Source organism: Lathamus discolor, chromosome 5 (genome assembly GCF_037157495.1).
Source record: "Lathamus discolor isolate bLatDis1 chromosome 5, bLatDis1.hap1, whole genome shotgun sequence".
NCBI lineage: Eukaryota > Metazoa > Chordata > Aves > Psittaciformes > Psittacidae > Lathamus > Lathamus discolor.
This window is the reverse complement of record NC_088888.1, coordinates 81,120,159-81,147,903: the sequence shown is the minus strand read 5'-3', so window position 1 is coordinate 81,147,903 and position 27,745 is coordinate 81,120,159. Positions and strand designations below refer to the sequence as shown.

At 37.2% G+C, this 27,745-nt stretch overlaps 1 protein-coding gene across 5 annotated transcripts in view; it reads left to right on the top strand.

Annotated features, from left to right (window-relative positions):
- The window catches only part of SMAP1 (small ArfGAP 1), a 77,879-nt gene that overhangs the window by 20,072 nt on the left and 30,062 nt on the right, over positions 1-27,745 (top strand). For 2 of the 5 annotated variants that reach the window (XM_065681437.1, XM_065681441.1), the window contains exons 2-6: positions 5,661-5,794; positions 6,502-6,587; positions 10,427-10,502; positions 22,286-22,363; positions 23,814-23,894. In XM_065681437.1, the coding sequence (XP_065537509.1) occupies positions 5,661-5,794; positions 6,502-6,587; positions 10,427-10,502; positions 22,286-22,363; positions 23,814-23,894 (455 nt within the window). The remainder of the gene's footprint in view (positions 1-5,660; positions 5,795-6,501; positions 6,588-10,426; positions 10,503-22,285; positions 22,364-23,813; positions 23,895-27,745) is intronic. The other 3 variants (XM_065681438.1, XM_065681440.1, XM_065681439.1) reach the window with 3 other exon arrangements.

Genomic DNA, 27,745 nt, shown 5'->3' with positions numbered 1-27,745 from the left:
AGGCTTCCATGTTTTTTGTAAGGCAAATAAAAGTACTTTTTCTGTAACATTTTAAATGAGCAGTATCATGTAAGTCTTGTCTTGTACCTGATATGGTGTTACACGTCAGCTGATGCAAAATGAAGCTCGAGCAGTTTGTAGTAAAACTTAAGCCTTGGACTTACAAAAAAAAAAAAAAAAAAACACAAATGTGCTTTGTCTTTTCTTTGGAAATGTACCAGCTTTCGCATTACCATTCCTGTTATTATTCTTGCCTAAAGATCTGTATCAAATGTACCCTCAAAAAGTTGGTTGTATCAGCTATAATTACATTAGCAGCATGTGTCAGCAGTGCTGTGAATGTTGATTGCAGCTTCCTCAGTCAGCTTTATAATATAATAGAGTAGAACATATGGTCCTAAGTGGCTGAGTTACTGGGACAGTGAAGAAAGGGATATATGGGAGTATATGCACACATATTCAGCATATGCAAGGTACTAGTGCAGTTTAAATAATACAGAGGGGAAATAATCTCATAAAAATATCAAAAATAGGTATCCTGAAGATGAGAAAGTATGAAAAAAAATTTAAAATATGTTGGGAGAAAAGCTCATGAAGAATACATAAACCCAGTGCCTTTTCCTCCATATTCACACTTTAAAGTGCATTTTAGAATAAAAGAATGCCTTGTGAAGATGGATAACTTTTTCAGCAATTTAAAAAATGTCTTGATATCGACTTATATGGAGACTTGTATCCAAAGGTATGTAAATTACTTTCAAACTCCTTATTGCTGAAGTTTTAAATGGCTGAAGCCAGTGTTTGAAGTGTTCTCAGGTTTTTAATAGCTGTAGATATTTCTGCAAGTCGGGGGGGTGTTGGTTCTGTACAATAACTATACTGGCATGGAAGTCTACTGCAACTGGAAAAAATTCTCTTCAGTTGTTTCTTAATTTGCAAGCTATTTAGCAAGTCTAAAAACTTAAAGCATACCAGGAAATGTTGTCTGGTGGCTATGTATGTCCTTCATTCTGAAGAGTCTAGATGGTCTCTAATAAAGGACTCCTTGAATACTCAAAGCATGTCACAAATTAGTGCTGCTTCTCTGCATCTAATTGAATCCTAGTTTTTGTTAGAAATTTGATACACAGTTCCTGAACACAGACTAATGTAGTAGCTGGTGTGGACCCTGTAAAGCAGCTGAGGACTCACCCCACTTCTTATGTGCTCCCCCTCTCCTGTGGAATGATGAAAAAGCAGAAGGAAAGAGGAAAGACTTATGGCTCGAGATCATGGCAGCTTAAGCAAAGCAAAAGATGCTCACTCAAGTGAAGCAAAAGGAGAATTTCAATCAGTACTTCCCATCAGCAGTCAGATGTCTAATGGCTTGGAATGTCCCTATGGTCAGTAGGCACCCCCTACCTACTGAGTGGGGGTAAGAAGGAAAGCCTTGCTGCTGTGGAAGCATGTTCCAGCTGCAGCCAAAGCATTAGCGTTACCAGCACTATTGTAGTCGCAAATCCAAAGCACAGCTCCATATGGACTCCTAGGAGGCGTGTTACCTCCATCCCAGCCAGGACCAGTACAGCAGGAGATGTTGCTTGGTATTCTCCATTTAACATGTAATAGCCTAAATTATAGCCTAAAGACTCTAAATTAATTTGTGTGAAGCCATGTGACAGCTCAAACCCATCTTTCTGTTTAGCTCTTACAGGAAGTTTGCACTTGTGCTCTGTTTAAACTTCAAAGCGAAACTTAATCGCCAGTTTTTATGAAGCTAACTGAATTACAGTTGCCAGAGTAAAACTGTACAATAAGCCTTGAGGATCTGTTGGGGTTTAACCTAGGGACAGGATCTTTATTTGGTATTAGTTATTTTAAGGGTTACTTAAATTGTTAATGTCAGGCCATCCTATGGAAGGTTGCCAGATCTTCACCGAAATGATCCAATGCATTCAAAATCTTGTCTTGGTAATTTCCCTGGAAAAGTATATACGCCTTCACAGCTGACCTTACCTAACTGCCTCTTAAGAGCTGAAAAGGAAATCTAAGTCTAATCAGTAGACATATATAGAAAATAAAATTTAGGTTGAAGGAAAAAAAAGATTCTCATCTTGAAAGCAGTAATCTGTTTAGGATTGCTGAAGCAATCCTTGGTTCAGCCAGACAGTGTTTCAGGGACTTCACAGTATCTTAGCACATAGTCTAGTATAAACTGTCATTTTCAGCCTTACGGCTTTTTGCCTTGAGGATGAAAGATACTGAAAATGTTTTTAAGTAGTTATCTGTTTCTTAAATGACTGACAAAATTACTCTAAGTGTATTTTTATATCCAATGGGTGCACTGATTCTGGTGCAGCAAGCTGCTGAAGTGCAGCTCCATTCTCCTAGTAAAAATCTTGTATTCAAATGGCTTTCAAAAGAATAACATTACAATTGTATTAAAATTGATGTCAAACAGTATTTCATGTTAATATTGGCTGATTGGTGTTTCATTGTATAATGCAGTTCTTTATAGGTAAGATAGCATCACTACTGATGTGGAAAGGTGTTCTAAATAGTATAAAAATAGTCATCAGGATTCTTGATGTTCAGTCTTCATTTGTGAAGCCAAATGTCATCTTAACTGTCCAGCAGAATGCAGACAGAGATACACTAAGCTACTTTTGTAAATTTTGCTGAAGAAAATTATGTCTGTCTTTAAGGACATGAAGAGAAGAAACCTGTGAGTATTTAAGTGAAAAATACTTCTTGAAATAAATAAGGATCGTGACTTTGTACAAAATTGAGATAACTGTAAATTGTTTATTGAATCAGCTGGAATTACTGTTGAACATTTCTCACTCAGGAAGGTTTACAGCTTTAGTTGACTGGTTATGTCAAGCCCAGCTGGTTTGATGCCCACACAGAAAACATTATTTCATAACTTCTTTTGCCTGCTACTTAACTGTGGATGTAATTGATTTGTAGTAATTAAAGCATTTTTCATTTAAAGTGTTTAATATTGCACATTGTCATTAGTCTGAAACTTGGAGATTACATGTGAACATTTTTGTCTGGCCTCAGGTTTGTCTGTTATTTCACTGTTAAATTTGCTACTTTATTGCTGAAATATATTTGATTTCCCTAAGTTGTTTCAGAAATGAGTACAAATTAATGAAATCTGAGCTTCTGGAAAAATACATAATTGTTCCATTCCAGGAGAAAATTAGCTAATTCATGAGTTGTGTTACGATCTTTCTTTTTATTAACAAAATTTGAAGTTAATGTTAAACTAGAAAGGTAATGATCTCCCTGTTCATTTATGAAGATAGACTTCAGTCATGTCAAATCCTCATTCCGGTTTGTCTGTACATAAATATAGAACTTGCCAATCTGGGATTTTATAGTTGAGGAAGAACCTGAAGAATAGGAAACTCGTGATACGTAGTTGTACAATCTCTGTTGTGGTGAAAAGCTTCTAGTCTTAAAGCTCTTTACCCTATAGGAGAAAAATACAGACATCATATAGACACTACAGATGAACACCTCTTGTCCTTATAAGTAACCTGATCAAAACTGCCTTGCCTCTTTTGAAGGCACATCCCTGGGTTATAGTTTCAGAGAAAAGCTAGATAAGCTGTTGTGCACATAGGACCGTGCCTTACCTTTTTGTTTCTAAAATGTCATGGCTACATCAAGCAGTTGCATAAGTTGATGTGCTTTGTCTGCTGGTGTATAACTATAGCTGAAACTTGATTAAGATGTAGAGGCAAATGGCATGAAAACCTCTATCCTGGAGCACTGAAGCATAAAGTAGTTTAAATTGTAAGTGGGATCTTCCTGTAACACAGATCTACACTGTCTGTAAGGACAGGGTGAGTATTGCATGTCTGTATTATATAGGTAAAAATAAAAAGGCAGGTCAGCAGGCTGCTAGTTGTTGAACTATATAAGACACACATCGCAGACAGTTTGATTGTTCTTACTTGACAAATAGCAGTTTTAACATAGAAGTGCCATGGGGGAAATTGTGTTAGTTTCAGTGAGCACCTCTTAGATCCCTTGACTCCTGAAATGGAGCACTTACTCTAAAAACTGCCAGTCATCTTAATTGTTTGGTCTTGAAAGTCAGGCAGTGGACACTAGACACTAGAGGAGGGCTTCCTGCAACAAGTCTGTGGAGCTGTGAATGTGTCTTAGGAATTTTGAGTACTAACTCAAAAGAGTGAAGTCTAGCTGAAAGGAATTATGCCACTTCCTTGTTTGGCTATTGCTGAACAGTGCTTGCACACCATGTTCTGCCTCACCACAGATGAGTATGCTAGGGGTGGCTGGGCAAGAACCTGGGAGGAGACACAGCTGGCACAGCTGCTGACTCTAATTGCCCATTCTATACCATGTGATGATGTGCTTAACAATGAATGCTCAAGGAAAGGAGAAAGAAGAAAGGACATTCTTGGCTGTGGTCTTCCAAAGCAAGTGTTGTGTGTGCGAAGGCCCATCTTTCTAGAAAGTGGCTGGGCGCCTGTCTGCTGATGGGAAGTAATAAAGAAATCCTTCTCCCCCCACCTTGTCTGCAGTGTGTGCTTCCCTTATTAAAATTGTTGCTGTCTCAGTCTGCAGGTCTTCTCGCCAGCACAGTCTTAAGCTAAAGATCAGAAGACCTAGGCATGAAATTCTTTTCTGTGCCCCAGGACAGTGTTTGAATGATATATTGGAATGCAGCCTGCTGCATTTGCATGAGCAGTCTGTGTGCATCAGTTGTACAAAGGCAGAAAATACTTGCTTGAAATGTTTTCCAGGTCCTCAATGCATTTTCTTGCTTTTGAATTGTTAATTATTTGATCTCTGAACTTCTTAGAACTCAGAACTAGATGGAAATTAAAGCAGTGCCTATAATAGTGGTGTACAAAGCTCAATAAAACGATATACATGTGTTTAGTCTGAGACTTTGTAGTGAATTCAAGTCAAATATCCCAAGTTTAACTGGGGGTTCAGGCCAGCATACTGTAGGTCCATCTCAGCATGCCAACACAGCTGAGAAACAGTGGTGAGGTTCTGTGAGGAAACTCTGTTGGGCTGTGAATGGCAACTCATACTATAGTTTAAGAATCAAATGAACGTATTCAGTTTTCCACCATTCTTAGGGTGTTTTCACTGGTTGGTTTTGCAAATCTTTCCTTAAGAGCTTGCATGTTGCTGTTGTAAAGTCTGTGCTGTATGAGGTGTTAAAGGATTTGTTGCATTAATGTAAGGTTGCCCTGCATTTAATTCCAAGTTAATTAAAGATGCATGTCTTGGGAAGCTTTTAATTGAAGAAATAGGGGCAACTTCTACTGATTTCTGCTGATGCTTGCACCTGATGCACAGCCCTAAGGATTATTCAAGATATTAACAAAATTTTGTTGTTACTAGTAAGACAACTTTCTAAACTTTGTTTTTGTTTCAGGTTTTTATTTGGCGGGGGGAGGCAGGTTGCAACCTAACTAACTCAAATGTTACGTGACATCACTTAGAAGCCGAAAGCCATAAATAAAACTGCTGACAGTGGAGATTGTTAAATTAATAGAAATCCCAGAGAAACAGTTGTGAGTCTAATTCAGGCGTGTTTGTTCCTGTTGTCAGTATAGAATTATGTCAAATAACATCTTCACAGGATATGTGATTCTGAAAGAAACTTATTTCCCCATTCACTTTAGGTCCAAGATGGGCGTCTTGGAACACCGGTGTTTTTATTTGCATCAGATGTGCTGGAATACATCGAAATCTTGGAGTCCATATATCAAGGGTCAAGTCTGTCAACTTGGACCAATGGACACCAGAGCAAATACAGGTAAAATACCTTAAAATATATTTTCAATTTGAATGGAATGCCAGGGCTCCTTTGGAAAGGATTTGAGTTTATCTTGATGTTTCAGCTTAAATGTTTTACAGAGTAGTTCTTAATGCGTTATATTTCTGCTGTAATGAGTTTAAGTTCTGAAAACTCACTTCAGAAACTGGTTGCGTTATGTCTTCTGGATCATTTTAGATCCAGAAGTCCTTTGCCACTGGGACTCTGAAAGATGCTTCCTCACTGTATCTGTAGAAAGTGTGTTGTAAGCCTTTTCCTTTTCAGGAGGGCACAATAAGGTAGCATTCACACATCTATGTGATTCTTAAATTATATTCTCTTTGGTGTTCCAAGTACTGACTTTTCCAGGTATGTTCCAGTCTGAAGCATTTTTCTGTTGCAAGACAATTTTTCTTATTCCTTTTCCTCCTGGTCTGAGGAACATCCTGAGAGATGAAAGCTTATCTTTCACTGGATGGGTTAGTTTACACCGTTAAACAGCATCTGTGTTGTTAGCTCTTGTCCAGCAGGTATTGGCAGGCAGCCCTCCTGTGCAATGGGAGCATCTCCCAGGACATATGGCAGCAGAGAGGTCTCCAAGTTAAAAACTTGCAGTGTTATTTAAGCACACCAATAGCATTCTGGGTATTTCAGGATTTAAAGTATTAGTGGACCTGAACTAACTGTTTCTTCTCACTTTTCCTTAGTGCATGCAAGAAATGGGAAATACTAAAGCAAGACTACTCTATGAAGCTAATCTACCAGAGAACTTCCGAAGACCTCAAACAGATCAGTATCCTTTTTGATTTAGCTTTCACATTGAAACGACTTTTAATGCAATTTAAATGTTATAAGGGACTGCTACATTTGGCAACTCACCTTATTTATTTCATTGATATTGTTGTGTAAAAAATCACAGTGGAATTTGGGAACAGTTCAGAAAAGGTTTAAATTACTTCAGTTATAGCAAATCTACTTTGTGATGAGATTTGGCAAGCCCCATTTATTTTTGCTTTCAGAAAAGGTGACTCCATAAATTCTCTGTATGTAGGAAGTTAGAGTGATACTGGAGAGCTCTTCAATATTCTGTCTTTGTCTTGAGTAGCTGCCAGCTGAAGTTAGAAGCATTTGAACAGGAAATAATGAGCTGAATGGTAAAATAAAATAAGCCATTGGATCTTACTCAAGTGAAGTATGGATTTCATCTAGATAAAGTACTCTGTAATTTTTTGGAGTTGAAATATATACAGTTCTGTGAATTCGGCAAGCACAGATGGGAATATCTAAATAAACCAAACCTCTCTGAGAGCCACCACTTGTGTTGGTATGTGGTTATCACCATATAACTGGAAGGGGAAGGCTGGAGGAAAAATTGTCAACCACCAATAAGTAGCTTTCCTCAAAAGACATGTTTTCCAAATGTACTGAGTCATTAGAATAATGTATAATGGCATTAATTTAGATTTGTATTTACTTCTGACTTAGTGAAAGTTACTCTGCAGGTAGGATTTGCTTCATCTAGTCTTAATGGAACTCTGTAATAAGATCCTAAACAGCTACTGTTAAGGGAGCTGAATCTATCCCCAGTTCTCTTGGCCTGATGACGATATAATCTATGGAAGCTGGTAAATGCACTTAGTCATAACTGGATCTGAATTTCCTCTTTCAGTATTCCAAACTGATTCTGATTCTCCTGTTTGTTAGATACTACGTGTGATATTCTATGCACAGAAGATTTTTTTTTGAGTTAGGTTCCTCATTATAAAATGCACTTGAGCAAAACAGATATGTATTTTCATGTTCCAGTAGCTTTAAAATTAAACATACATATGTATAAGAAAAAAGAAATTGGAACCAGATAGCACTGTAGTGTTCCAGCTGTAATATTCTAGAACTCTATTTCAGCCATAAGATTGAAATACTTTGACTAAAACTTACTCAGAAGTGGATCTTGAAGATGTACATTTTGTTCTTGCTGCAGCTAACTTGAATTCACTGGTGCTATTGTGGGAGAAGCAATAATGCTTTGCTCTAAGCTTTTCTTGTCAGATCAGACCACAAGTCTCACTTTTAGATTCTCAAGATAATTCTTTTGTTGATACTGTATACCTTGAAATAAATACCCTTTGGAAGAGCTGACAGTTACTAAGAGGTGGACTTGGTCAACTGAATATATTTGATTGTGTGCATTTTCTGTATTAAAAATACAGGGCCAGGAGAGAGGATGCCAACATTTTCTGTTTGATTTCTCAGCTTCCCCATAACTTCATCAGCTACTTACGTACTTGGCATTTGTGATAAGCTGTTTGTTTGCCTTTCCTCTGTGCCTTTTGTATCCCTACAAAATCAGCATTGTGTCTAATCAGTATTCCTGTTATGAATATTCTCAATATTCGGAATAATCTTTTGGAGGTATTATGGAAACTCTGCATGTAATGACCACTTTTATATATGTTCTCCTATATAATATTTAACTGTAGCACTATAATCTTATTTTTATTTTTTAGGTAGTAGAATGGAGGCACAGGAAAAACATGTATGTGGAATCCTCCCAAAATCTCCCACTAAAGGTCCCTCATCAGTTCTGCCGCTTAGTCACAAGACTGACCTTTCTGGGCATTGGTTTATTTTTATGCTTCCATTGTACTTGCTAGGGATGCTCTGGTATAGAAGCTGATTCTGAGGATCATTTTGAGTTTTTTGTATGACAGCTTTAGCTTCCTGTTTGAAAGTTTTTTTTTGTTTTTTTTTTTTTTTTCACAAGAGTAGAGTGAATCAATTTGTCTCTTCATTTTACTCACTTCTTAAAACAGTTTTGGCAACTGTTAATGTTGCTTTAAACTCTTGTTAACAAGAGCACAGTAGGTTACCGATCTAAACAAATACGTACATGCTCCAAAAATTCACACATATTGAAGTTCCAAAATAATAATACCCCAGTTTAATAGCATCCCAAGAAATTAAACTGTACGAAATTTAAATGCTTATGATCCTCTGAAATAACTTTCAGATTAAAACTTTCTAATTAAAACTTTCTAACGACTGAAATATCAGGTGAGCATCTTGGGAAACTGCTAAAAATAGGGAAATATTTATGCAAAATAACTAAAATAGCTAACGCCAAAATCTGGGCAACCAAAACTTAGAACACTTAGTATAAATGTGCCATCTGAAAATGTTAATTTTGGCAAATAACTAAGACTTTATAGAAAGCATAGGTTGTTCTAAGGTATTTTATAACAGTCAAGTTTTGAGTCTTTTCTGTTTACTTCTAAATTAGTTATAAATTAATACAGCTATCCAGTTATAAAAGCATGGAAAAAAATCAAATAGCCTTTCTCTATCTCCTTCCCCACTGAGATTATATAATGCAGTAATTTGTGCTACAAGTTGGAAATACCCTTTCTGGGGGAATCCTGTTTAGTCTTAGCTAAATTTGCAAGGTTATGGAAGTAGCATATTATACAACTTCCGTTCATCTGTAATTTAATATGCTTTGATTTTTTGGGGGCCAAAGTGGGTATGTGTAAATAACAGTGCAATGTTAGTCCTAAGATAGTTGTGCATTTGAAGCACTCCAGATGCCCTTTAGAATGTATATATGTTTGAAAAGAGGTAGGAAAGAATGTTTTTGGTTTCTGCAACTTTTAGGAAGTATCTTCAGGTGACAGGTTCAATTTGAAACTGAATATGGTTGTTGACAATACAGACTGAAAGAACAGATTGCTGTGACCTCAGTGTTAATCTTGAGAGATAGTATGGAGCTAAGGTATCTTTCCATTCATTGAGGAAGAATTGCTATGGAGAGGCAGTGAATCAGCTTCCACAATTGTAATTTGATTTTTAAATGGGTAATCACATCGCCCAACTAGACAGTTAAAATTTATTCACAGATACCAGAGAATCAGCTTTACTAAAGTAACCACATTGCTTTGGATGAGCTGCTCTATGAAGCTAAGAGAATAATTGAGGAAAACAACTGCTTGTGCTTCGTGTTTGAGCTGTCACATCTGGTCTTCTGCATCAATATGCTTGCTGCTATTTCCACCTTTGCTTTAATGCATTTTTTCCCTACTGTTTTCTTTCCCTTCCACAGAGATGCTTCTTGTAGTAGGAGACTTGTGGAGGATTTAGTGATCTCAGAGAACTGTTTATGACCAGCTTTTGTAGCATGATACAATTTATGCAAATCAGACAATGGGTTTACATACATTTCACCTTTTATACAAAGAAAAAGTATTTGTTTGCAAGTTATGATAGTAAACTATACTTTAATTGTTGTATATGAGTACCTTTGTTCAAGTATTTGTAGTATTACAGCCCTATAGCTTATAAATACTAAGTGAAAATGACCTGACTGTGGAACACTAAGCTAATCCTAGCATATCTTTCTCATGTTGCTTCATTAAGATATTAAACTGATTAGTTCTCTGTACTAAAAAGAAGCTTGCTTTTTTTGTTTTGGATGCTGCAATAGCAATTATTGTGTAGAGCAATTTATTCTGTTGTTTTAAAACTACAAAATGAGAAGGAGCAAGGATCTGGTGCAATTCTTTGACTAGCCCATCAGCTTTGTAGGTTAATGTTTCTATTTATCTGGATACATATTTTCCTTAAACTAGCTAATTCCAGAGCTGTGGAATTTTTCATCAGGGATAAGTACGAAAAGAAGAAATATTATGATAAAAATGCAGTTAATGCCTTCAATGTAAGTAAACAGTTTCACCAAGAATTCCATCACTTCTGTTTTTTGAAAGCTACATTAGAGAAATGCAGAAAACATGACATGTCAAAATGTCTTCACAGTCAAAACCTTTTTGGTTCAGTGCTAAATGTTTTCTTTCATGTCTCTTGACAGGTATTCCTAGCTTCTGTAAGGTCAACATATTATGTGTTATATCTGTAACAGCAAATTGTTATGATCCGACAAATAGCTTGCTTCTGTTTCTTTATATTGTGTTTTTCTCTTTTGGTGATGAGTAGTTCTTTAACAGTATGTTTTGAGTCCTTCCTGAGTATCCTTTTCATGTGACAGGGGTGAGATAGGATTATTGTTTCTGGTGACTTTGTCTTCCCTCATTCTCTCTAATACCTTGATGAGAAATCCTACAGTGCTTTGTGTTCCTCTTCTGAGGGTCTTGGTGCTCTGCTGAATTCCAGACTGTTGCATGCAGTGGGGTGCATTGAAATAGCAAACACGGGCAGTACAGCAGGTTTTTAATCATGTAGTTTAATCATGTAGTTGTCTGTTCACTACTGTAAGTTTGTGTGTGCTTTGCTGGCAAAGCAGTTTTGAGAATGTCCACATATACTGAAGTTGTTCCTTGTATCTTTGGGTTTTTGGACGTTGCTGGTTTTGGGCCATACAGTCTAGTTTTAGCATAAATAAATACAACTATATAAATAAAAATATATAAACACAATACTTGAAGCTGACAGGATGTTACTTGGGAATTTATGTTTGTTCTGTGAATAACACATGGTTTGGGGTTTATTTTTGGGTTTTTTGTTTTTTTTTTCTCACTGAATAAACAACTTAAGAGCAGCAGTAGGTGTCAGCACGTCAGCTTATTGTAAATATCCTCAGCATCATACTATTGTCCTAGAATTAATTTTCTGCCAAACCTTCTTCTCAGTTTCTAAGCATACATAAGATGTGAATGATGCAAAGTACAGTACAGAATCCAATAAAACAAACTTCACATAGTACTGTAATGATTAGGGCATCTTTATAAATGGCATATCTATGATACAGTAACATGAGCAATTTACTGTGCAATATGTTATGCTGTTTGACTTGATTTATCCCTGCAAGTTTGTACAATGCATCTGAGACCTTGTATCACTTCTGTAGTTAAGTATACAGTTACTATAGGTCAAGTGGTGTGAGATTATTTTGTATGTTAAAACTCTTCTTCAGGCAGGTGCTGACACGAAACTGCTGAGGAATATCATTGCACTTCAGACCTGCATCTGATTATCACTTTCAAGCATAGGCAGATCCTTTTATGTTCATCGTAGGGTTTTTTTGTACACAAGAACCCTACAACTGAACGGTAAATCATGCAAAGCAGTTTCTCCTCTAACAGTCTTAGTTGTGAAGACTGTTGCTTATTAAATCTTTTGTTTGCTTTGGGCTCTCCGTAAACGCTTTATTTTCCTTTAGTTCACTGTTTCTTGGAGCAGGCTTAGAAGAGCACAGCTTATGATTAGACAGACACCTTTCCCTAAGAATTTCAACTTGTATACTGAAGTAAATGACTTGAAGGACTTTTTCAGAATTATTGCAATAAATGTAAGTGGAGCAAATGTAAGGCTTGTGGGAGAGGTACTTTGGGATGTTTGTTTTTATGAAAATAATGTCTAAATAGGCTGTTCATCCTGGCTGACCTGTGTATTGAGTCCCAAATACTTGTAATCAAAGCTATGCAACCGATAAGGTGGAGGCACAGTTGTTAATGAGGCTCATGATCTTAGATGCAGTGGCAAAGAGAAATAGCAGATGTTGCTTGTTGTAGGTTTTGGAGAGTTAGCAAGAATCTCCCAAAACTACTGGTTAGAGGAAGCAGGCATTGAAGCAGAAGATCACACAGTTTTCCAATAAGCTAAGAGGTAATGTGTATTTTGATAGAACCTGTCTAAAATACACTGTTGATTAACAGCTGCTGGGGTGATTTTTTTTGAGGCACAGGACTGCACTAATGAAGGGGTTTCTGGTACCCAATCCAAATTGTTTGACTGTATCTGCAAACTGCTAATTTAAGTGTCCTAAAGTTGCACAGAGGTTCAGGCAGTCAACTTTGAAGCAATCATATTTTCCAGATTTTTTAAAACAGATTTGGCTCCTTCTCTTTGACTTCAAATAAAAACTGTAAAAAGACAATCTTTCTTAAACTACTTATTTTTGTATCTAATATAATGACTCTTTCACCATACAAGCGTAAAGTGTGGGTAAAGATTAACTATATAGGTATTATCACACACAATCTCTGCAGCTTTTAATAAAAACAAATATATAAGAGAAGAAAGAGCGCTATTTCTCAGTATGCATATGGAAAATACTTTATTCAGAGTGAATCAACTTAAGCAGATTCCAGAAACTTTAAGTTTCCAAAATTATGAACTAGCGCAGTCTCTTTTACTACATGAAGTAGGAATATATTATCACATCTTGACAATGTTTAGAGAATAGTAAACAAGGTTTCTATATTTAAGAAAATGTGTAAATTATGTATGGAGCAGAAGATTCGTATAACTCTTAAGCTGACTGAAGGAAAAGAATGATGGGTCTACATTTTCCATGCTTTCTTAAGATGTGTATGATGTAAATATGAACGTAGGCAACTGGATAAAATGTGATGTAAATTTAGAGATTGTGATGGTACATTTTCCAGAAAATTATCTTAAAGGAGATTAAATCTATAGTACATTTACCACATTTGGGCCCCTTAAGATGGATAAATTGTGGGGTATGATAGGGTACATAAGCAGTAAGTCTGTAGTGGTTAGCATTCAGAAGCATTCAGTCGTTGGCTTGGAAAGAGGTTACCAGGTACCCCTCTCTATACTACAAGAATCATAGTGGGTTTTTTAGTCTATGAAGAGTTTGTGAATCAAATTCTATGAAGTATTTTTTTAAATATGCTAATAAAGTGTTGTGATAGGCATCAGTAGGAAGCACTGAAATATAAAATAATTGACTTGAGGGCAGGAATAGTGAAAGTCTGGTAATTTATTTTGCAAGATCATGCTGTTAGAATGAGTTGAATTATAGGATCACAGAATAGTTCAGGCTGCTGGAAGGAAACCTTGGAGATCATCCAGTTCTCCCAGCTCAAAGTGGGGTCAACTAGAGGTTTGCTTAGAGCTGTGTCCAGCTGGGTTTTGAGTGTCTCCAGGGATGGAGACTCCACAACCTCCCTGGGTAACCTGTTCCAGTAATCAGTGATGCCCATGGTAAAAATAAAGTTATTCTTACATTTCACTGGAATTTCCTGTATTTCAATTTGTGTTCAGTGCTGCTTGGTCCTGTTTCTGGATACCACAGGCAGCAGTGTGCCTCAGTCTTTGCTCCCTGCCGCCAGGTATTTATACACATCGATAAGACTTCTCTGTCTCCTCATCCTTAGCTTTCTCTTCTCAAGGCTAAACAGTCTCAGCTCACTGAGTCTCTTATTGTCTGAAAGGTGCTCCAGTCCTTTAAACGTCTTTGTGTCCCTTTGCTGGACTTGCTTCAGTCTGTCCATGGCTTTGTTGTACTTGTGAGCCCAGAACTAGCCACATTTCTAGCTCATATTCAGCTCCACCAGGACCTCCAGGTCCTCTTCTGGACATTTGCTTTCCAGCCAGTTGATGCCAGCCTGTACGGATGCATGGGGTTACTCCTTCCCAGGTGCAGGACTTGGCACTTCCCTTTGAACTTCATGTGGTTCCTGTTGGCCCACCCTGTCAACAGGGTTCTGAATGGCAGCACACTGATCTAGTGTATCAACCACTCCTTATTTTGTGTCATCTGCAAACTTGGTGATGATGTTCTTTGTCTCAATTGTGGGTTGTTAATGAAGTTGAGTAGTGTTTGCTCCGTTATCAGGGCCTGAGTGTACCACTAGTGACTGCCCTTGAGCTGGGCTTTGCTCAGCGGTAGTTGAATGGATGAGTTAGGGAAGCCTGGGTGTGGATTTTCAGTATGCAGGCTGCATTCCCATGTACAGGAGCTTGCTTTCCTCACTTCCATGAGCTCTTTCATTTGAGGAGTAGTTCACACTGCCTAGCTACAATTTACTATGTCTAAGTAAACAGAACTTCTGCCAAAGCTGAAATCTGTAGTGACTGCATTGCCAGTTTAGCATGGATCGTGAAAATGTAAATGATCCTGCGTGCAGCAGGGCAAACCACTTAGGAGAAAAAAAGGTGTTGTGCTGAAGCGTTGGGAAGCTCTCACTAAAGACAGTTTTCCCTGGAACAAATACAGAAAGCATTCGTTAGGGTGGACAGGGGGAATGGAGGGCTCTCCAGTAAGAGATTAAAAGCATCCTTTTTGTTTATCCTGTGTCAGCCTTTAAACCGTGGTGACTCTCCATAGTATTTCAAGAGGTAGTTATCTAAAGGAGAAGCTAAATCATCTAAATAATAAATCTAACGTGGGTAAGGAAAGGTATGGGTGCTTTTGGTTAGAAATGGCGAAATGGTGCACTCGAGTCTAATACCGTTCAATATATCTGTATTTCCTAGAACATCAAGTAATTGCATCTCTGTGTGATGTAAATTTCATGAATGCCTGTAATTCTGCACACATTCAGGACTACAGCTAGCTTGTGCGCAGGCTTTGCTGCATTCCTGTAACAAGACATGGGCACTCCGAAGGGATGGAGGATTGGTGAGCATCTGCAGAATATTGACACAAGAGCAGTACTGGCTTCTTTGAAAAGCTATCTACTGCTGTGTTTTGTGAAATGTGGGATACTCACCTTTTTTTGTGGTGCCCAGTGGTTACAGCAATGAATAGAAGAGACATTTTAGTAGCTTTAAAAAAAGCCTTACTAGTTAGCCTAAATAATTTCCACAGAAATTCATAGACAAGTGTTATTAATAGTACATTAGTATTCTTACACTCCTTTCAGTATTTCTTTTGAGAATAGGCCTTCTTAAAAAATAGCAAGCTATTGGTTGTGTTTATATTATATGCAGCTAATAGCCTGTAATAGCTGCTGCTTTAAAATAAAATATTAATTTTAGTGTCGTCAACATTCATTGGAGATGTACAGTAATAAAGTCAAAAGTCTGCTGAAATAAGGAAAGCATATGTAGTAGCTGAACTTAAATCCTGTCAAATCAGTGTAGAGTACTCTTCGTTTGGGTTATTTCCCTGTATATTGTGCGCACATAAAATGGCCACTCGAGGGCACCTTTGTATTGGTTCAGCTGCTAATTTCCTGACTATATTGAGGTGGTTTGATAACTCATCTTTTAATCTCTTGAATCTTCTGAGTGATAGCACCCTAAATTTCATATTTAAATGGAAGCTTAGTATAGGTTTCTAAAGCTTTAACTTGAATCCTTTTTAATAAAAGGCTAAATTACAGTATGCAGTGCATCAAGAACAGGACTTGTTTTAAAACTAAAAGTTGGTGGGAACTTTATTTAGTACGTTGACCTTAATGGCCAGGAGTGATTCTATGACTGTTATCCACAAACTGAAGTAAAATCATTCTGAGATTTTGTATGTTATGTTCTCTGATAGCTTCATTTAATGCTTCCTTCAAGCTTACGTTTTTCACTTGAAACTGTAGTCTAGTCTGGTGCACAGACTACATCAGTCATTGGGCCAAATACTGGTTGTATTGATGCTTGTATGTGAACTATTACCATAGCGTGTGTTTGGATAGTTCCACTACAAAGTGATAACTTAAATACTACAGAAGTTTTTAATGGAGAAAATGGGGACAGGTGACACGGTGCCAGGCAAGCGGGGCAGGGAACTGTAATACTGTGAACCTGCAGATTCTTTGGTTGCCGTCTCACATTTTCTGTGAGCCAGTCTCTCACAGACAGGTGAAAATGAAATCACACTACTAGTGTGTTTGTATCTATTTTCTTGCTCAGCACTGAATGCACATGATACTTTAAAGACAGTATTGACTTTCATTATGCAAAACGTTTGGGTTTTTTTTTTTTTACTTTATTTGCTTTCTAAAAAGAAGTCCCAAAGCGCAAACAATGGAAAGAGATTGCTAAAAATTAAATAACTACAAGTCTTTTGTTCTGAAATGCAGTTGAAATATTGTGAACATATGAGTATAAATGTGGAAACTTAAGAAACAGCTCCTTGCCTTCATTCCCTCCTTTAGGCAGTTCTGAATTTGCTCAATCAAAAGACCCAACTACTTTTAAGTTGAAAACTAAAATGGAATATTCAGATGCTGGTTGTCAGTTTACAGTGTGTTTTTAATGCACACAAGCATGTCAAATTTATTCTTTTTCTAGCAGCATGTGTGGCTCGTTGTGGGGTTGCCATTGGTTTTGTCTGGTACTTTAAAGTGCCAATAATCAAGGACATCTTACTTGACAGCTTTCCAGAGCGTAGTGTTAACATATATTATCAGAGTCTGTTAGTGTGTGCTTCTTTACTTGAATTCTGGAAGACAGCTGATAATTGCTTTTCAGATTTTGTTGTATAAATTTAGATTCATTTACTGTGTTACACGTGTGGCCAAAAGTGCAGGAGGTTCTGGTCACTTATCTTTAGTGGCTTTGATGACAAATCTTACTCTTAATACCTTCTCGCTGGAATATCTTTTGCCATTGGATCTAAATTAACAAAGATATTTTCTACCTTCCCTGCTGTCTGCAATTCAGACTTCATAATTGGTGTCGGTATTGGCCAGTTTTTCTAGAAACTGATTCTTTAGCTTTCTTCCTCTTTGCTTCCGCTGGAATATAGTAATTGGATTAAAATGGACAAATTAGAAAAGCGGTAACAGCAATTATTGCTGTGAAATAGTGTATTTTTGCAAGCCAGATTCCCCCACACACACAATAAAGAGGGGTTGTCTGCTTCTAAATGACAATATTTTCAGATACTTGAACTTGGATCCAAGCATGGAATAATCTTCCTTTACTGATGCTTCTGATCAAGTTTATAAAAACAAATCGCTCTTAATAAAGGCTTATGAATACTAAATAGAAGCCTGTATATTACTTTGATGTGGGATTACATAGTGCTGCTTTTCAGTGATCTCAGTCTCCTTAAAAACAGTTTTAAAATTGTTATTAAAACCTTGCTTGGCAGTCCTGAGTGATAAGGGCTCTGCTATAAATATTTAAAGTGCATTTGCGGCTTTCAACTAATTAAAGGCAGTTTCACCAGGACTGAGTGCAGCACTTACTCTAGGACAGTTGGATGCGTATACCTGTCATGGATGAGTGGTTTGGTACGTGGGTTACCTCAGCACTCCCACTGCTGACCACGAATGCAGAAATAGGTCAGTGAACAGATGCTTTCTCATTTGCCATTTGTTGGCAAGCTAATGAATCTCTTTTAACTACAGACAGAAAAGGTTCTGTGTGCCAATTTATCACTGCAGTAGTTTTAAGAACAAAGATTTACTGGAAATACAGGCCAGCAGCACACAAGTTCTTGTCAACCACTGTTCCTTACTGGTGTTTCATCTAACATGAAACATCCCCCATAGCTAATGGTATGTCTGCAGTGCAAACAGGATGCAGAAGGCATTAATGCAAACTTTGAGTGGTCTAACCTGGGTTGTGGCAATGAAGTCAACAGAATAGCCTAGAGCTTATTTAGGATTGACTTATGCTAGTGAGGGGTTTGCTACACAGTACATCTATGAAGTGTGCTGCAGTTTGGAAATATGAACATATCACAACCTTTCAAAGTAAGAATTTGGTGACAGTACAAGGGCAAACAAAACCTCTGAAGTGCTATTGATATCTCATAAGAATATCAAGCAGGTTTGCTAAAATACGGCGTTAAAGTTTATAAATGAATGTTTTGAAATCTCCTCAAAACCAAGCATTTGATGAATAAGGTATTGGCTTCTCTGTGGTCAAGAAGCTATTAGCACCCATAATAATGACTTTCATATTAGTGAAAATTCAGTCTTCTAACTGAAAAAAAAAAAAAAAATCCAGGCTAATAAAAGAATACCCTTACATTGCAGTGTTCTTATAGTTTTTAGTTTTATTTAGTGCTAGTTTTGATACATTGACATGACACAGTATTACACCTGAGCACAGATGAGAATACCTGGCAGTGAAGGGACTCTATTGTAGCTGAAGAGCACTGCCTCTCACTAAGGTTCCTGCACTCAGCATGGGGCATGCTGGGTTGCTTTGAAGTCAGGAGGCAGCTGGTTCAGTGCCAGCAGGGAACGTGAACAAGGTTAACAGGTCAGCTGTCTCTTAAGCATCAGTTTGTCCTAATGGCAAGTGTTTTTCTAGGCTTCCTTTGTACCCTGACCAGCTCTTGATACTCTTGACTGGTTAACCACTCACTGCATAACACCAGCCTCTGATTTAATCCTGTTTTATAGAATCATCTAGGTTGGAAAAGACCTTCAAGGTAATCAAATACAACTGTTAACCTAACACTGCCAAATCCACCATTAAATCATGTATATAAGGACCACATCTATTTGTATTTTAAATACCTCCAGGGATGGTGACTCCCCCACTTCCTTGGGCAGCCTGTTCCAATGATTAACAACTCCTTTGGTGAAGAAATTTTTCCTGCTGTCCAATCTAAACCTCCCTGGTGCAACTTGAGGACATTTCCTTTTGTCCTGTCTTTTGTTATCTGGGAGAAGAGACTGAGACCCACCTCACTACAGCCTCCTTTCAGGTAGTTGTAGAGAGTTACAAGGTCTTTCTTCCCTGACCTCCTGAGCAACCCCAGTTCCCTCAGCTGCTCCTCCTAAGACACTTGTGCTCCAGACCCTTCACCAGCTTCATTGCCCTTCTCTGCACCCGCTCTAGCATCACAGTGTCTGTTTTGTAGTGAGAGGCCCAGAACTGAACACAGGATTAGAGGTACAGCTTCATCAGTGCTGAGTACAGTGCTGGCCAATTGCTGATACAGGCCAGGATGCTGTTGGCCTTCTTGGCCACAAGATAGCTCATGTTCAGTGGCCGTCGACCAATGCTCCCAGGTCCTTTTCCTCTGAGCAGCTTTCTAGCTGCTGTTGTCCAAGCCTGTAGCATTGCATGGGGCTGTTGTGGCCCAAATGTAGGACCCTGCACTTTGTCTTGCTGAACCTCATACTGTTGGCCACAGCCCTTCGATCCTGCCTGTCCAGATCCTTCTGCAGAGCCTCCCTATCCACCAGCAGATAAACACCCACTCCTCTTGGTGTTGCCTGCAGACTTACTGAGAGTGCTCTTGATCCCCTTATCCAGATCTCTGATAAGGATACTTAACAAGACTGGCTGCAGTACTGAGCCCTGGGGAGTACCTCTTGTTACTGGCCACCAGAAGGATTTAACTCCATTCACAACTCTTCAGGTCCAGCCAGCCAGCCATTTTTTTTACTCAGTGAATGGCACACCCATCCAAGCCATGAGCAGCCAATTTCTTCAGGAGGATGCTGTGGGAAATGGTATCAAGGGCTTTAATAAAGTCCAGGTAGACAACAACATCCACGTGTTTAGTTTTATCTAGCTGCACCTTTTGATTTGATTGGATTTTTTTCATTTGTGTTTCCTTATCTGGCGTAGCATGAAGGATAACAAATTTAACATGATGCAGTGGTGATAAAGCTGTTCAACAACCCAAACTCATACTGTTGCTTTCCTTATATAATCAGTTCTTTATACATTGTAATGTGTCTTCTCGTAAAGATTATCTTCAGTAATGTGCCTTTATACTCTTACTTAGTTGAATATTTGCATATGTGAAGCGTGCTTTCAAGTGCTGCTTTTTAGCCTGAAGTGAATGTAGTGCTGCTGTGTGTCTTTAAACATTATGCTTGGGCATTTTTCAACTTGTACATCCTGTTCTCTGTCCCAGGCTAGATGGCAACTGCTTTGACTCTGTCTCCTGCTTGAAGTCTGCATGACACTTCTCCATAGATTCTATGGTTCTATGATTCCATTACTTGATTGGCAAAACTATAATAATTATTTTCAGGCTTTTATAGGATTAATTTATCATAGGTTACCTAACCCCTTAATTAATGAAGCTGATGGGCAGATTGAGAACTATTATGTGAGGATGAAACTGTGATACAAACGTCTATAGTGCTGATATCTCTCCAACCCCCAAATGAAATTTTGCTTACCTGGTTCTGTGTGGTGAGTAGCTGTCACCTGCTGTTCACCTGTGAGAGCTATCAAGCTTGAATTTTCTTAAAATCTGAAGCATACAGAAGAATATAAACCCCAAACAAAAATTTCACTTTAGAAACTTGAAAGTAAACCTAAGATGTTCCATTATCAGAATTTCACACTTTTGCAGTTAATTGAAGTCATAGTGAGGAACATGGTGGTAGAGCTCATAGTTTAATATATGTAGTTACCTGATCATTTTTCTGATATCTTTATTTGGTTACAGTGTGGTGTAATTGGAATAAACAGGATCTCTGTGTTCCTATAGCAACAGGATGCTACAGTTCGAGAAACTGCTTCATTGCAGCAGATATATCCATTACTCTGCTAATAACCTGAGGATTTTGAAACAGTAAATTTAAAAATGAGGATTCTGTTTCATATTTCTGCAGGTAAAATTCGGTTTAAAATTTAAGCCTTATAAATATCTTTCCTGAAGCCCTCCACCACCTTCCAGTATAGGCATAGTTTCAGAGTTTGTAAAAAATATTGAATATATATATTCTATTAATATTCCACCTATGTAAGCTGTGGTACTAATACGATTTTCTATAAGAAATATGGGGTATTTAGACATGAAATAAGGGTTTTTTTTAGGCTTTCAGTTTTTCCTTTCAGTGCAAGCTGGTTTTTTTCTTTAAACTAAGCAAAAGCAGGTCATGTAAATGGGTTATTTTGATCCAACATAATGACCTGCTCTGTAATAGCTTCATTTATTTTAAAATTTTCTTTGTGGATAGTAGAGGTGATACAAGACAGTGTAGAAGTGTCAGCTTTTATAGCTCTGAAGATATTCTACATGTTTGGTAAATGTCATTCAGTTGCTTTTTTGTAGTAAGGCGAATAGAAATACAGTGTTTCCATTAAAGCAATCAATTATGCATAAAGAAACAGGATATGAAGTTGTATGAAAATGCATTCGGAGAAATCAGATTTTCTTGAGCAAACTGCATCTGTTGCATATGTAAGATACCTTTTAGATAATTCTGGAAGTCTAGTGATGCTAATAGCAGTTTTACATACTGATTTCCAGAAAAGAAGTTATCACCTATCTGGAAGATCTGGCATCCTCTTGTTAGGATGCAGCTTTGTATTAACTCTAAGCTCTTTATTTATTTGGAATGCTCTTAGAGAAGAGTTAATTAGAACTTTAATTAACACGTAACTCTTAGAGTTATTTTGTATTCGTCTTAATAAAAATACTTGTACAGTGAGCAATAGCAAAGACACTCTCTTCTCTCCCCCTCCTCTGGGACAGTGTGCCTTCATGCTTCAGGACATTAATATTTCAATAGTCACACTGGATAAAACTGAACAATGGATGAAACCTAATTATTTTTCTTAGGCCTGTGATATGATCTTATCCAGGCTCATTTTCTTACATTCTATTCTAGTGAATTTTATTATAAGTCAGTCATTCCTATCTGACAGATTTGCTTTAAAAATCGTACTGATAAAAATTAAAAAAAAAAGGGACCAAAAAAGGAAATACTTTGTCTCCTCTTTGTTTCTTCTGTGTTGAGTTCCCCCTCACCCCAAAATTAGTGGGGGGAAAACCAAAAAGAAAATCCTGTCTCAGCTGATGCTGCTCCCTCCCTTCCTACCTGTTCTTGCTTATTTTCTCTCTTTTCTTTCCTCTGTTTTATACAGATATCCTCTTCTGATGCTGCTCAGCCTTTGGCATCCTCTCCTTCTCTGCAAGCTGCTGCTGAGAAGAGCAAAGCAGAGGTATATTGTCTTCAGGTGTAACTCTTGTCAGGTTACTGCTTTGCACAGATGTTTTCTGTAGAGTAATTTCAGTGAGCTAAGTAGAGAATATAAACTGACGATAATACTTCAGTCATGTAAATACTTCTCTCCTTGCGGAAGCACTAAATAAATGAAAAGGGCCGGTACAGTGGGACAAAGTACACACATGATTGTTACCTCTTTGTTTGTATATGTTTTGCTGGTTCTGCTCTGGTTTAGTCACAAAACTGAAATGACCGTTTCATTCCCAGCTAATGGGCATGAGTGGTATTGTCCTGTCTCCTCAGGAATAAGGTTTGATTTCTTTTTTTTTGGTTACTTGCTTGTTTCAGAATCTAAATTATCAGTATTTTTCTAGCCATTTAGTTCAATCTCCATGGAGATAAATATATAATTAATTTGGCAACACTCCTATTAACTCATAGTAGTCTTAATATCCCTTCTACCTGGGGTTTAGACAGGTCTTTGAAAAACTTAACACAAATAAGTAGTAGATGAGGCATCGCTTGTATGAACTTTCAGTAAATGTCACAATTTGCAACAATACTGAAATACGGTTTTTTAGAATGTGAATGCTAGGCTCTTTTGGATACTCCAGTCTAAATGGAGATTGCATACAGTATATGAAATAACTTATGGTCTAAACATAACTCATGTTTTTTCTTCTAAATATATAAAATCTGGACAGATGTTATAAATTATTTTAGTTCAGCTATATTTAAACATTAGTTAAAATTCAAATGGCAGCGTCATGGACTAGTCCATGTGCCTTTGTGAATTTGATGTGTTTTTCAAGTTGTACTAGGAATAGCAGCAGCCACTTAGAACAAAACTTGCCTTTTCTTTCTTACCCGCCTCTCTTGATGAATTCAAATTTGAAAGTTCCTCTGTGTAACCAGTATGCCATGTTAGAAATGAACCCTGGGGGGAGGGGAAAACCCAACGAATAATTTTTGCTTAGAAATTTAGACCAGTATAAAGCCAATTTCATTTCATTGTCTTCATTGTGCTTTTTGACTGCTTGTGCAAGTAATGAAACACTTGAGTTAAAGTTCCAACATGAATACAGCATCTGAGAAACGTTTTCAATTAGTTTGAATTTATTTTTATCTAATGGAGCTGAAGCAGAAAGCTTGCATATTGAAATAGTGAAGTGTGAAGATGAAGGACTTAGGCATTTTGAAGTCCACAATGAAATTGAAGTGAATGAAAATAAAAGTCACTGGGAATCAAGAGAGCTCCTGTAGGCTTTGTGCGGTGTGGAGGCAGAGGCACTGGTGAACAGTTTAAGTCTTTATATATTCACTATGAATGAGGAACTGAAGATCTCTTTATATTGTATATGACTGTGGACATTCAGTATTTGCGAATGCCCTGTTATTGGGAGCTAGCAAAATCTATTCTTTTTTTTTTTTTTTTTTTTTCCCAGAAGGAAAAAGAAAAAAAGAAAGAAGAGAAAAAGAGGGAGAGAGAATCTGACAAACCATCAAAGCAATTAGCAGTTGAAAAGGTAAGAATAGCTCATTTTGTCCAGTTACTTAAAAAATAAACACAGTATTAGACATGTAAAAAGCTTTGTAATATGTGTGTTTGTGTATATGTGTGTGTTTATATGAGTGTATATGAATAATAATCAGAATAATCCACATGAATGATTTATTTGTGCTGTTGCTTGTGTCCAGAGGTAGGTTGACCATAAAATGAGGAATATGTTTTGGGGAAGAGGGATCTGAGTTAAGCTTTGTTAAGATTGAAGCTCAGATTAAAAACCTAATTAAGGTTTTTAAGATGTACTATTGCAATTCTTGCCCAGAAAATTTTCAGTTTTAGTCAGTGCTCTATGATCACCTAATTCTGTCTTTCGTAAATGATCCATTTTAAACATGAGTGCATAATTTACAGGATTTCATTAATAACTCTTTGAAAATATTCAACTAGATCATATCACAAAACATGACAGGTAAATGAGTTAAAGTACTTCTGTGCACAGCTGTAGTAAAGCATACTGAGTAGCCTTAGCGATATAGGTACAATTAAAATTTCATATACAGCTCTGTATAAAGTTAAGCAAAAATGGAATGGGTAATTTAAGTATTAAGTGCAATTATTTCTTCTAAAACAGATGTCCTCTCTCAGATGATGTGAACCCATTAGTATGTTTTGATCTGCAGTGCAGTCCACAGAATGCATTGGGGTCTCCATCTGTCAGTTTATTCCCCAGTAGTGCTGTGCTACAATTACGAAAAATGTTATGTGTTCACACATAATGATTGCTGACTTATTTCTCGTTCAACTTGCAAATAGAAGGTTTTTATTTTGCATAATAAAACAAGATACAAAAATATGTGCACACCTGGAGGAGAAAAAAGTCCCTACCCAATACCAGTATATTTTTTTGTGAAATTAGAAAATCAGATTAACACTTTCGAATTAAGTTAGTGCAGAAGCAAACTTTGTTGTGACAATTTGTGTAGCTTCACTGAGCTAGTGGAAAAGGATATCCTCATTCATCTTGTAGGAGGTTAAAGCATATTTATGGATGACAAAAATATTAAAATTGTTCATTATTGGAGTTTTACAAGGGCATCCAGCCAAATTAAATGCTTTATTCTAGTCCTTAGAAAAATATACTTTAGTTATGAAGGCTGAAAACATTGCTATGGTTTGGAAATCTTAACTTTATAAAGCCAAAAGGTCTAGTTTTGGTCTGGGGATTAGAGGGTTTCCCTTTGAGAGGGTCCCTGAACCTTGTCCCATGCCTGGGAATACTTGGTTAGGTGAAGAGAAAACATGATAGTGCATAGTTACAGCTGAGGCACTACCCTAATACTTGAAATAAAACCCAATTCAAACACCACTGATTAGATTTACATTAATTTATCATTAGATTATCAGTTAATGATTAAGCAAGTAAAAAGAAGTATTTTGATTTTAAATGCTTGAACTACAATATGTGGAATTTGGTAAATATATCCGCATTAGATAATAGTGCTGTTGTAACAGATGCAAAATGTTTGAAATACTGCCGCATATTTTATTTCATTATTAATGTGTCAGCACTGATTGCTCAGATGGCACTCATCTGCGGGTTATCTTTATAATTTAAAAGATTCTTTAAGTGCGAGCTTTTCGAGGCATTTAAAGATGATTCAAAATTAACTATTTTTAGATGCAGCCTGTAAAGTTGACAAATCACAGTCACGTTCTAGAATGAAAAGGAAAGAGAGCTCTATGGGATTCTTGTGCATCCATTGGGAAGTACTGGTGAGATAAAAGAACCAAAAGGTTTTTTTTCTGTATATGGAATTGCTGCTTTTGTGATGTGATTCTGCTTCAGGGAGCTGATAAACATTAATATTCTTCTTAGCTTGACTGATAATGATACACTTCCCATCTGGTTAGAGACTGTCTATGGGATACTTTAAATATTTCACGTTGATGTATTCAAGGCCAGGTTGAATGGGGCTTTGAGCAACCTGGTCTAGTGGAAGGTGTCCCTGCCCGTGGCAGGGGGGTGGAACTAGACAACCTTTAAGGTCCCTTCCAACACAAATCATTCTATGATTATAATCTGTGATCTGTGAATCAGTAGGGAAATGCTGGCATCTTGACCATAGTATCATGTTTTCAGCAGCCACATCATGCACCCCATCCACCTTGTACCTGTTTTCCACTGAAAGGAAGCACAGAAGGGAAGGAGGTGGGGTGCAGTCTGGTCATTTGGGCTGAGGAATCATGGCCAGTGTGTGAACTGGGCAGATTGTGTGTCCCAAGGATAACGAATTGCTGCAAAGAATGGATTGAGGAAGTGTTTGCAAACAATCAGTCTAAGGAATAATAACACTTCATTTCGTAAATGCCCTTTACTAAGCCACACTTGACTGCACTTTTTAGAACAGAGAACTTGGACTGAGCTGTATGACTGACTCCTTGAATTTCAGAGCAACTAGGGCAATTCCGGTCTTTTTCAAGACATGCCTTTTTATGTCCATCTGCAGTACAAAGTCAGACAAAAAGGCATAACTAGTTATGACGTCTTGAGGCTTTGGAGTGTTCCCAAAGTGAAGGGGGAGAAAATTCATATGCCTAAATGTTCAGATATTTGTTGGGTTCAACTTTTTATGTAGTCTAATTTTTAAATGAAGAAAACAATGTGTCAGTGCTAGCAATCCAGGATTAAGCCAGAAGTGATTTGGAAAGCTGTCTGTGGAAAATTTAGCAAGTTATTTCTGATTCCAAATCAGAAAGTTCAGCTGAGTCCATGGTACTGAAAGGTTTGGAAGTGTTTGGACACTTAGTATCTTTCTGTGCTGTTTCTATTTTAGAGGTTTCACATCAGTTGAAAACTTCAATGAAAATATTGTGATAGTTTCATGGTAAAATACTGCATATTGAGGGTCATAGCTACCGTGAAACCATATCTAATTTATGGAAAGTAAGCCCTTCAAAGAGGAGATTGTGTTGTAATTGGGACAGTAAAGTTAAATGGTTGCAATGTAAAGAGCAAACTGTTTTTCCAAAACTAGTTGTGCTTTTGCAAACTAATATTCACATTCAAAGTTAAGACTTTTTTCATTCTGTTGAACAAATTGGGATGATGAGTGTTTCTGAAGGACTGCAGCAGTTAAACTTGATTAACTGAAGTACTATTTGACACTGTGAGTTTAATTATATTGCATTTGAGTTTGAAACTGGCTCTTGTTTGTGTACAGAGTTGATTTAAGTGACAGAGATTATTTTTCAATGGTAGTATTCTAATGTTATTTTTCTTCACCAAACTGGAGACTAAATTGCCAGCTAAAACTCAGCAATAACAGTGAGCTGCTGCCTCTCAGCTGGTACCAATCAGCACCAGATGGCCCACATTATGGAGGCACTGACATAACTTTATTAGCACTTAAAAAGTGCTAGAGAACCCTCAAATAAAAGTGAAGACAAATCCCATTAGCAGCTTTTTCCCTTAATGTAGGAAAAACAATATGTCAAATATTTATTTAACCAAATAAGAAGAACTTAATTAGGGCAGTGTTTTCGTTCATTTGTTTTCCCCCAAAGACACGTAAAACTTCCACAAAAATCAACCTTTTGAGTTGCAAGTGAGATGAGGAGCTATTAGTCCCCAGTTAGTTCTCTGGGATGTTTTTACTTAACCAAAGTATTCCAAATAATCATCCTAATAATTTTGTTCAGGGAGAAATGAGTTGGAGCAAATAGTGCTCTAGTGTTCTTCACTTCTTTAAAAATGAGTAGCATTGTAAGAAATCATGGAAGAATGAAAGCCTGCAACATTTTTAATGTGCACCTAAACATCAGTGAGGTGTTTGCTTTTAAGTTCTAGGAATAAGTTGATTCACAAATACT